At 39.6% G+C, this 12,362-nt stretch overlaps 1 protein-coding gene across 1 annotated transcript; it reads right to left on the bottom strand.

Moving 5' to 3' along the window:
* Window positions 1-314: 314 nt before the first annotated feature.
* Window positions 315-11,128, bottom strand: nufip2 (nuclear FMR1 interacting protein 2). Its single transcript, XM_058744357.1, has 4 exons — window positions 10,804-11,128; window positions 6,199-7,893; window positions 4,185-4,217; window positions 315-3,974 (listed from the first exon to the last, which is right to left on the bottom strand). The coding sequence occupies exons 1-4, from the start codon at window positions 10,946-10,948 to the stop codon at window positions 3,922-3,924; spliced, it is 1,926 nt and encodes a 641-aa protein (XP_058600340.1). The 5' UTR covers window positions 10,949-11,128; the 3' UTR covers window positions 315-3,921.
* Between the last annotated feature and the right edge of the window lie 1,234 nt (window positions 11,129-12,362).

The raw sequence follows: 12,362 nt of genomic DNA, 5'->3' as shown, positions 1-12,362 counted from the left end.
ATGCTATAATAACAGTAAGTGAGGGTTATAAAGAGCAAGACGGAAATAGAAAGTGGGTGTGTTGCTTTAAATCCAAGGAGCAGGTCAGGTATGCTTATTGCTCGAGTATTTTTACATTTAAATGTTCCGAGTTAAGAACAAATAGCATTTGTGGCATAATGATTAAGCATAAAATATTTTTGACTCTTTTCTTTATTAAATAAAAACAAGGTTACGGAGAGGCATTTGGCGCGTTAGGCTATGGTACTGTATAAGGTAAAAAGAAAAATACAAATTTAACAGTAGACATTCAGAAGAAGACTAAGAGAACAAGATCTTTTTCAACAAGTTTATTAGCAGTGACAAAGATTCTTGAGACATAATGTAACCCCCTCTTCATATCCACCGTAGGAAATTCAGAGAGAGCAACATAAAATGAAATATTAATTCAAACTTTTAACAGTCAAAACATGGCACAACTGAAGATTGTTGGGGGGTAATGGGGGTGTAGGGACAGGGGAAAAGGAAAAGCAAGAGTTTTTCATGTTCTGATGTGATTCCGTTTAATATATCGCTTAACACAGGCACCCTGAACTTGAAAAGTTCGCAATATTAACTTTGCATATAATTGAGCGTATGAATGAAGACAAATACACATGCTTGCACACGAACACACATATGCATCCACACGCAAAAACCAGTTGAGTTGTCAGGACAGGACAAGAATCATTCATACATCAAGAAAACACGTGAAATTTGAATATGCCAACAAAGATGCATTTTCTCGGTACAGATTTCGCAGTCAAACACACCATTTAAGTATCTCTGTACCTCTCTCCCATCCGTACGTGCTCTCATTGCTTTAAACACTAAGGGGAGCTATTTAAGATTTATGTAAATAATTTATATTGCAATTATATCATTTGTGGGGTAGTTAAGTGCTTATTTAAATTGAGGAAATTAAGCTAATGTGCAACCCCCCCGAAATATAAACTCTGTTCTGTTTGCATTCTGTGCATAGAACCTCTATATGTGCATTTGACCCCTGGAGTTGAGTTTTTTTGAAACAAAGGCCAGGTTCAGTTCATTCTGCTGACAGCGTTTACAAAGACGTAACTGAGTTAAGGAGACAGCTCACCCAAAATCTGAATTCTGACATTATTTACTCACCCTCATATTATTCCTAACCGGTTTAAACTGCTTTTGTCTATACAGTGAAAGTCAGTGGGGTGGGGTCTGAAACAGACGGGACATTCACTATACGTTGGGACAGGGTCAGAAAGTCTAAGAGGTTTGGAATGACACGAGGTTGAGTGAATGATGACAGGATCTTAATTTTTACGTGAACGATCCCTTTAAGGGGAAATAGGGATACCGGGACAATGCATGTTCACAGAGGTATTTCGCAATTAACTTAACGTAATAACAGATGGTTATAAATTATGCCTACATCAGTAACTCCTTAAGCAAATCCCTTGGATATCAAAAAAAAAGAAGAAAAAAAAAGCTCTATGCGAGTCGTTTAAAGACAAAATTTAGATAACTACAATAAAAAAAATCAAGTCAAGCAATGAAGAGATGTGCATCTAAAAAGCCAAGAAACGAGCTAATTATCAATCGCAGGATTTCTCTACATTGCACAAAGCTTTTAAGTGGAATCCAAACGGAATTAGAAAAGATGAATTTAACAACCTTACATCTGTTTCATCGACAGCTGCAATATCTTTTGAACCAAGACATCGAACAGGCGTCGGATACCTCAAGAACAGAAACAGATTAAGAACTATCATGAAACATCCCATGTTTTCTGAAGACAGACCACATTGGAAACCATTACATGCTGCATTTAAAACATGAGGAGAGAAAAAAAAAAAAAAAACTCTTGCAAAGGAAAGACATACAGATACGTAGTGTGGTTAACGTCTTCCATGTGTACTTAAATCTTTTCACCTGGCAGTGTTTCATGGTCATGTAAAGAAAACATTGATGCCAAATGATACCTGTATAGATGCAAGCATTGGCTTTCAGTCAAAAATTAAATCCCTCAAAAGGTTACAATTTAAAAAACAGCTGGTACAAACATGGGACGTTCTTTTCATATTTGGCAATAACACTGTTGGTGCATTTTTTTGTTAGATAGAAGAACACTGCCCTAATTCTACCTGAGTGTCTTTTTTATTTTATTTCCTTTTTCACTTTTTTTTATTTTATTTTCTTTTGTTTATATTTATTTTCTTTTGAGATTGCGGACCGACAGTCCTTAGGTAGAGGTTAAAGTTAGTAGCCTATGATTAATTACTAGAATTTCAAATATGTACTGATATGTCAATGTTTAAGGAAATACAATTCAAGAACATAATACATAAAGTGCTACTGATTCGTATGTATAAATCAATTAATCTGTGAAATGATAAAACAGAGGATAGACTGTAAGTTTAGAATGCATTTTCTGACATTAGAAAGAGAAACATTTACACAACGGCAGAATTCCTGTCAACGGCGGTTCTATTGATGAGGCTCATATGTGCTTTAGCAAGCACTTAACCGATAAGCATGGAAACCCAGGAACAAATTAAAACATACAAGAAATAAAAAAAAAGCATAAAGGTGTGATTGTGGTGCTCAATAAAAAAAAACAAACAAACAAAAAAAAAAAAAAACACTAGGGGCTTCTAATCTCTTGAGTGAAATAAAAAGTCCGGATCGTTCGATAGCGACTGCTCTCTAGGTTCCCTCTAAATTGTGGTGTAGTCCCAAATGAAGCAGAAGTAGTCGCTACTGCCTTTCCAGGCAAAAACAAAACCCCATTTCGTAGAGCAGCTCTACAGAACTTAACCAAAACTAACTAAAGCCTCCATAATGTACCTATAGCATTGAAGCTAAAGCAACTCTGTGGTGTGGCACATCTTATCGATTAGTTCTGGGTTCTAACTGCTACTTAAAAATTAAAAACATAAAACACTCAAGATAAAAAGAGTATAGCATGATCTCTGCCCTCCGTTTACACACTCACACAACGAGCAAGAGACTCGAACGGCTGTCAGGTGACAGAAGCGTGGAGAGACGACAATAAGACTATTGAACGATAGCACTTTGAACTCTTCCAAAAGAGGACGCACAGAGCAGCATACTGCACATGCACACTACAGGGCGTGTGGTTTCCCAATCCGAGTGTACCTCATAACCTGCCCTGGGAGTTTTTAAGTGTTTCAATGAAAAGAAAAAGAAAAAAACCCAACAAAAACAAAACAAACGAAGTGGAGACGCGTCACTAACAGGACTGACCCAATCTTGTCCAGAAATTAAATTAAGACAATTATTTAAACCCAAAGGCTTGAACTAACTGCCCCCCACACATAAATGGAGTTCGATTCCCCTGAATCTCCAAAAAAAACCAAAAAAAAAAACCAAACAAACAAAAAAAGCCACGTAGTTCCTCTGGCCACAGTATGTTAATTCACTGTAGAGCGACCCTCTTCGGTTCTGTGCCCAAATGAATTCAATGTGACCACTACATGATTATTTGAATTCAAGAGGGCACACATGGTGACATGCTTTCCTCCTGGATGCTCTCTTTAGGTCCGTGAGTACTTAAAGGAGAAGCTTCCACCCAACCAAATGTCATGACAGGGTTATCATGAGTGTTTGACGTGTGAGTTGTATGTCCCCAAAGTCATTGAAATTGTCTTCAGCAACATATCCGCATTAGAGTTGAGTTCCACAGCTCCCGTTCTTCCATTCTAATATTCTAAAACCAGCTAACCCGTGTTCCCAAGCGCACTCTGTTCCTCTGCGCTCAGCCTTGACTGCTGATGGGTAACAAGGTCCTTTCTAAACCATTGGATTAGTACTGATTCAGGATGTTCAGAGGCAGCAGCCATGTTCCTCAAGCACATCTTTTTGCAGCAGAGTTCATCTGAGATATAGTGTCCAGACACAGCTTCACTGAGCAGGTCCGTCCCATGACTCACTGAAGAGGACTACTCGATTTGGATCTGCGAGACAGTGAGAAAGATGAATGTAGGTGAGAGCTGGGAACTCTAAAACCACAAACAAAAATGATATGGGAAGGGTTGAGGGATGTGAGCAGATGGGGCACTGGTTGCAATATCTAAATGCTGAATCATTTAGGGGTTTATTCACATGCTGAGGCAAGAGTCGTCTATAAATGTGTCAACAAACACAAGAGGTAAATGGTAGCTTACCTTGTTTTTGCAAATTCAAAATATATTCCATTTCTGCAAAGAAAAGAAAGAAGAAAGTTCAGTGTAAAAATACCCAAGTGCAGCTACAATTCAAATCAAGATCTGTCCTTTTTATTTAACTTGAAAGAGCTAAAGGATTGAGCCGTTTCAACTAACAGAAAAGCTTCAAAATACTACTATTGTGCTGCTTAATATAACCACACAGAAATATTATTTATATTATTCAGTCCCACAGTATCAATTGTGTGCAAGAGTAACAACCTTAACATTCTAATTTGAGAAGGCTAAGCAACAACTTAAGATACAATCTAAACCGATTTAACTGCAGCACACAAACTGATAACACAAAGGCCAATTGTTGTACATTAGAGATCACATTTTTTACATTTTTGTTAACAGACATTTACACTTTTAAATTGGGTCGACCATAAAGGCACCAATCAGCAGTGCTGGGGAGTAACTGATTACATGTAATCTGGATCAAGTAATCAGATTCCAAAAATTATGTACTTGTAATTAGATTATATTAGGTTTTAAAATGCTCTTAATTAGCATGGTTATTTTTTTTTATGGATTACATGATTACTCCAGGGGCGTAAATCTCGTTTTACAGTGGGGGCGGGCGGAATACATTTCTCAAGAGCAGTTTTTGAAAGGGACACAAATAATACAGCTAAAATTTTAAGTATATGTATACACAGAGGAAAGCCATTACTATTAGTGTAGCAGGGAGACTAAGGCGTTATTTTAATGACAAATGTCGAATGCGCTTTATTGTAGCGCGAAATCATTTTAATTTAATGCGCGAGCACGAATCTCTTCCCTCGCACGCGGATTTTCTTTGCTCACGCACAAAACCGGACGCGCGCTCTCAGAAACACGCTGCTCTCTCAAAGAGAAAATAATGACTTCATCCGATGTTTACGTGAATAAACGGGGGACAACCCTCAGGATTTTCGCCTATGGATTACTCACAAAATGACAGTAAATTATTCATAATTTATTGATTCACTTCGATTCTTATGTTTGTTTGTTTTTTCCTTTCTAAATGAATATACCACTTACATACAGTTTGAGAAACCCTGCTATAATGTAATGTTAATTGCATTTCATGATGTTCATAAAGAATGGAATATATTTTCTTTCTCTTTATCAACATTGTACACAATCCCATTCAAATAATCTATGTGATAAATGAGTCAAAAGTAATCTAAAAGTAATAATAATTAAAAAAAAAAAAAAAAAGTAGTAAGACTAGACTACATTACCTAATGTGTGTGTTTTTTTTCCATGTAATTTGACATGAAAAAGTGGGGCTGAGGCAAAATAAATTTGAGACGAAACATTTTATAAAACATATTTTATAATTACAATGGTATAAGCCTAACCGTAAATGAAAACAAGTGATTATTATCAGTAGTAGTAAAACATTAATTCATGTTTTTGATGTAACGATTAGAAAATGAACAATTAAAAATCTGTTATGCATATTGGCTATCAGATAGTTAATAACACATTTGTGACCCTGGGCCACAAAACCAGTCATAAGGGGAGATTTTTTGAAATTGAGATTTATGTGTCATCTGAAAGCTGAATAAAGCTTTCCATTGATGTATGAATTGTTAGGATATGACAATATTTGGCCAAGATTTTAAAATCTGGACTCTGAGAAAAAAAAAGAAGATCAAAACATTGAGAAAATCGCCTTTAAAGTGGTCCAAATTAAGCCCTTAGCACTGCACATTACTAATGAAAAATATATATTAAAATATATATTAATATATTTACGGTATGAAATTTACTAAATATATTCATGGAACATGAGCTTTACTTAATATCCTAATGATTTTTGGCTATTGCTACAAATATACCCGTGCTACTTATGAATGGTTTTGTGGTCCAGGGTCACATTTATTGTATTAGTCCATCTCTAATGTACATTCATAAGACAGTATATCCTTGTAGTACATAATAAAGCGAAAGTACTTAAGAAGAAACTTAAATAGTGAGTTACCTTTAGTGTGATAAATTACAGCAGCTTTTAGATCAAACGACCCCCAACTAGACCTCCTGTCAAAGCCCTTAGTATGGCCCTGGTCCTTGGCCAAAGCCACCTTAGGTGCAGCTGGGGAGGTGGGAGGCAGCTCGGCACAAATGTCCTTAGAGGAAGAACAAAACACTATTGCACCATGAACCCCCGTCTCATCTCTCTGGGCATCCAGGCTGGGGACAGAGGTCTCGGGTACGGCCCCACTTGCCGCCGTGGCACCACCGCTCGCACCTCGACTCAGATTCTGAGCGTTAGTTCGTTTGTCTGGCTCGTGAGCCTTGGGGAAGGGTGGTTGATCCGGTCTCTGAGAGGTACTGGAAGTCTGAGTGGCCACTGTAGCAGGACAGCCTCCCTGAAAGCTCACCTCCACCGGCACGTCCTTTCCGTTCGAGCGGCACGCCACGCCCTCTGGTCCGGCGCTAGGCTCGTTGATAAAGGACAAGCCCCACTGATTCTGAAAAATGTCCCCCAGAGACTTCTGATTTGTCGGAGCAGCGGGGGGATCGGCTTGGCGGCCGCTAGGGAGCGAGAGTTGCATATTGGAGGAGGTGACGGGATAAACGAACAGACTGGGCTTTCTGGGCTCAGCCACAGAGGTTGTGGAACTTCCAACGGCCAAAGTGCCGCTACCAGGGGGAGATGCTACATTCTCAGCGGCAACAGCAGGGGTCGCCAGCAGAGGACCGGCGCTGAAATAGGGGCCGGGCAGGGGACAGCCATTCCCTTCCCCCAGCAGGGGACCGTTGGTAAAGCTAGCCGAGGTGATGGTTTTCACCGCAGACATGGGGACCTGTGGCGGTCTCCCAGGCACCTGGGGAGCAGGAGTGAGAGCCTCCCCGCCAGCTTGGGCAGTCTTATTGAGGTTCTCCTTCACTTTGCTTGCATAACTGATCTTAGGCACAATCTTAGCGCTACTATTGTCCACAGGAAAGACAGGCGGAGGCTTGAACAAGGTCCATGAGTCCTCTTTGGTGGAGGTAGCCACCTTAACCTTGCTGGAGCGATCCTCGAAACGTTTGCCAGCCGCTTTGCTGTCCGAGTTCTTGCGCTGAAGTTCAGCCCCCGGCAGAGGAGGTGGGGTGGCGGAGGCAGGTGGTTCCTTGGCTTTTAGGTGCGGCTCGACTTTTGAACCAGTTCTGCCACTCTCCACCTGAGAGCCAGAGGCCGAGTCCGGCACCACAGGCCCGTGGTCTTGTTTGTTGCCCTGCTGCATGGCTTTTCCCTGGGCAGAAGCAGTCACATTGTCCCCAACTTTGCCATTCCTCTGGGCCCGACGCTTCTTGGGAGTAGTGTATCCACTCTCGGAGCCGCTGCCGTCATTATCAGCTCCGGGTTTGCTAGGGTAACCGTTGGTAAGTAATACAGAGTTGAGCGACACCACACCGTTCAGAGTAGCCAAAGCCTCTTTTTTGCCCTCAAGTGTGTTCAACTCTGAGGACTTGTCATTTTTGAAGTCCATGCTGTTTCTGCTAGTGTTTCTACTTTTTCTGTCCCCTGTTGAGTCAGCGGTGAAGGCCCGTCGAGTGGGCTTCGGTTTCAAGTTGATGTCTAGCAGGTGTCTGTCGCCATTGCTGTTCGCAGGGTGCAGGGAGCTGTCTGGGTTAAAGGAAGTGGGAGTCACCTCTCCCTCCTTCAGAGTTCCATTTATTTTGCCATTTTCTGCACAGAGGAGAAAAAAAAGCAATAAATAGATGGACTGCAAACCGCAAATCTGCATCAATTGATCCACTGAACCAACAACTTTTGGCAAACGTCCAGATCAGATCTCAAGTTCCAGTAAGGGAACGGGTCAAGTCTAGTCAATGTTTGCACAAGATCAAGGAATATTAAAAGAAATATCTGTGATTTGATACCCATAACCAACCTACATCTGAACAGAGCTAGTTTATCAAATTAAATCTCTGCCAATAAAGTGAAATCAGATATCATCGGTTTTCATACTGGGTCTGCAGAAAATTAATGAAACAAAAAAAAAAAAAAAAGGAAATAAACTTGTTTTTTTATATATCGTGAGAGAAATATCTGCATCATATATATATATATATATATATATATATGTGTGTGTGTGTGTATATATATATATTATTTCAAATATTATTGCAGTTTAAAGTAACTTTTCTATTTTCATATATTTGAAAACGCCATGAAGTCATTCTAACATGCTGATTTGGTTCTCAAGAAACATTTCTTAGTATTATGAATGTTGATAAAGGCTGTGCTGCTTAATATTTTTGTGGAAACTGTAATTCATTTTTTTTTTCCTCTGGACTCTTTGACATACATTTCAAAAGAACTATTTTATTGTTCATCGTTTTGTTTTGTTTTTTCATTTCTATGCGCTATATAAATACATTTGATTTGAAAAAAATCAAAAGTTTCTATAGAAAAATATATTTCAAATACACAACTTAAAATATACAATAAACATGTTGTCTTTATTTTATTTGCTTACCAATTTCAAAAATTAACAGTAAAAACATCCTCTGCAACAGGATCATTATATTTGGATGTCCTTAAAATAAAATAAAAAGCAAGTGTGCAAGACTGTCTACTTGACTTCATGATTTCTATGGAAACTATTTATGGCAGCTGATGGAATGTCCTCATAGGAACTTAAGACTGGCATTAGCAACAATTCCATTCTGGCAACCTGGTATACAGATTCAAATTAATTCACAGAGAAGAAAATATGTCTTTGTACAGTATATGTAAACAAACTGAACCAACAAGGCATCAGGGGAATGTAACACCCAAATCAAGGGTGCAATGTATTAATGCGGTAAAAATTGGTTTGAGTACTAAAACCGGTCTTAACGACCTCTGTCCTTGGAGGCTGAAAATATGAGGCATGAAGAGAGCACCCCATGCAAGTGTGCTTTCATCGGCCGGCTCAAGTCTGACATCGCCCTATTTTTAACCGGAGGTATGACGTGTCAAAATGGAGTACTCAGTCATATTTGGGTAGTTCCCCAGCATTGGTGGACACGTCTTAAAATCCCGAAATTAATGAAAAACGCAAATCTGAATACAAAAACTACTTTAACACATGTCATGCCTTTTGTGAGCTTACATTGGTGTGGTTTGTTTGTGTCTCACGCCATGCCAGCTTCTGTGGCTATTTTCATTTGTGTGGTAGTCACCCTCCTTGAAGTGTGTTAATCGCAACATGGCACTCAGCAACGTTTATACTGCATGAAATCGTTTACAAAATTGTTCAGCAATGTTAATGCTTTATTTGAAACCACGTTTGTGCGTATTCGGTCAACAAACCGGCCAAGTCATCAGCTAGCTTAGCATGCTAAGTGGGCAGCCTGAATGATTAGCCACAGGAAAATGTGATTGTTGGTACATCACAACGCTTTTATAAAGTGACAACTGCAAAGATACATTTCAATAGGCACTAGGCGTTTTTATGGACCTAATATGAACCGTTTTAGCGATGTTCAGCGGTGTACTCCTGCGAAACCTTTTTCATGTCACAATAGCCAACAGAACCGTCCCAAATAGCTTTGATTTCTACAGTTAGTTAACCCTACGCCTGTGGTGCACTTCAACACACAGGCTCGCAGTCACGGGAGAGAATGCACACAATAAAGCGGTGTCACTTTTTGATTAAAATCAAACATACGTGAGAGTGCTACAAGAGTTAGCAGCCTTCGTCGCGAGGCGCCATGAGCTTCGTTGCATACAAGTATAAATAATGCAGGTTAAACGGGGTCAAGAAAATGCACTTTAAAATAAAAATAACAAATGTCATTCTTTTATCAAAAGATTTTGTAAATCTACACGTCATCGCGTGCATTTTGACAGTTTGTGTGTAGGATTTTCCGGTTGCTTCCATTGACGGTTTTGTAACGTTTGTATCTGTAGAGCTATAGAATTTTCCGACACGTTCTATTCAGGCCACTTGGTGCCGAGTTCGAATAGGCGGTAAGCGCGAGCCCAGTCACTGCCAGGCCCACTCACATGACTGTCAAAGAGCAATAGGCCGCGATTCGAGCTAAGCTGGCCAAACATACACCCCTAAAACAACATTAATAGCGACTCTGACAGCAAAAGCTAGCATAGTTGTCCGCGTCACCCGAATTGTATTTCCAAAGTATTCAGGTTTGTTCGAGAAATGGGCAGCGGTGAAGTTTGTGAGATTTGGCCGTCCATCATGGCGGACAGGAAATAACAGAACAAGCTTAAGCTACGAGCAGGAACATTCCACAGGAGCCGGTTCGTGTTGCTGTGGCAGCGACTGGGCAGAGCTAACAGGCTATTCTGGATCTCTGACGGCCGCGTTCCTTTTAAAAACGACCCAAACGGAGAGGTATGTTTTTAAATGAATTATAAGTCAGGGAAATGTGTATTGCGTGCTGAGAGACCGGTGCACAAGGTCAATGTCCCTTTACGCTAGCTAGCTTTGCGGCTAACACTGGATATAACTATTTCAAACAGTACAGTCAGCAAAACATGCTCCTCATTTGACTTAACTAATGCTGTATTACTGTAAACAAACAAACTACGACATGTATTTGAAGCTTGTCAGAGGAAAAAAAACAATGAGCTTTGCTGGTTACCAACCTGTTTTCTTCGTCTGCGTTTTCTCGTTCTGGAACTGACTGTGGTTCTGATCATTGTTTACCGATATGTTCGATCGATCAGGGCCGTTCTCTGCTCCATGACTGATATATACTCCGGTTGCCCCTTCACAGGGACGTTCCTCCATTTAACGCTAGCGCAAGTGACAAAATGTGCTCAACCGGTGCTCGGTGGACGAGGGGAGTTGAGACATTTGCACTACCCAATCACCGCCTGCGTTTTGGGGTGCCAGAGAGAGGCGGGCGGTGTTTAGTGCGTCGCGATGCAAGGCGTGGAAGCTTCCCAGTCAAGGCCACAGGAAGCTGTCACGCAAACTCATGCAATCACCCTTGATTGTGCATTATTAAAGTCTACACCTACCCCAACCCTAAATCTACCCCTTACAAGAATGAAAAAATAGTAATTATTGTTGTACAGTATGAGGAAAAATTACGCTGTATTGATGTGCGCATGCCCAGTAGCTCCATATGTATCCCTCCTAGCTTGTGGGGACTCTCCATAGGCGTAATGCTTTTTCTACTGTACAGACCGTATATTCTATTGCCCTACACCAACCCTACACCTAAACCTACCCCTTACAGGAAACTTTCTGCATTTTTAGATTTTCAAAAAACTTCATTCTGTGTGATTTATTAGCTTGTTTATCCGTGGGGACCTCAATTTAGGTCCCCACCGTGACAGGAGTCCCCATGAGTCTGTGTGTATTCAGATTCCCAACTGTCCCAACTGAATAGAAAAACAGGTACACACACACACACGCACACACACACTTGTTCCCATATGGCAAAAATTTGTTTTTAAATAGTATATTTCTAAATATACACAAAAAAATAAAATAGCCAAAATATATGGAAAATGTAAAAAAATGTATTTAATATATGTAAGTAAATATATTTTTATTGGCCATTTTTAGTATATTTTTGAAAGTACATTTTAAAAATATAAATATATATTTTGGAAGCATTTAAAACTATATTTTGTTCTCCATACTTCAGAAAGAATGTTTTTGTTGTTGTTGTCTATGCGAACATATAACACAAATGTAGGCTATTGTAAATACTGTTGCAAATGTATTTTTGTGATATTTTGGTTTTTGATGATTGAAACTATAAAACTATATAATTAAAACATAACAGTCGTAAACAACCACCTATTTCCCCCCCATTTTTGGTTTTGGTCAGCGATCTTCATTAACTGTTGGCTAGCGGAAAATCACGTCTAAAATTGTGTGGTGTGTGAGTGACATATTCAAGTCAAGGGGTCAGTGAGTGGAACTGATTTGTTCACTTTTATTTGAATCTGTTTAATGCACAAATGAAACACCGCCACTCTATGTAGCCTAGATGTGAGTGTTATAATTTTGGTTAATTTGACTGGAGGCATAAATTGGCAGTCTAGTTTGATTGACGCATGCACATTTTTTCCTCTGATCTCAGAGTACTTATCAAAAGCAATTGCCTGCCTATTTAAACTCACAGAGGTCAAGGTGATAGAATAAACCACAGATAGCCATGGTTATCCTTCTAGAATGTTGCACTTTG

Source organism: Onychostoma macrolepis, chromosome 15, assembly GCF_012432095.1.
Source record: "Onychostoma macrolepis isolate SWU-2019 chromosome 15, ASM1243209v1, whole genome shotgun sequence".
Taxonomy (NCBI): domain Eukaryota; kingdom Metazoa; phylum Chordata; class Actinopteri; order Cypriniformes; family Cyprinidae; genus Onychostoma; species Onychostoma macrolepis.
Note: the sequence above shows the minus strand (reverse complement) of the source record. Positions and strands in the feature narration are given on the sequence as shown.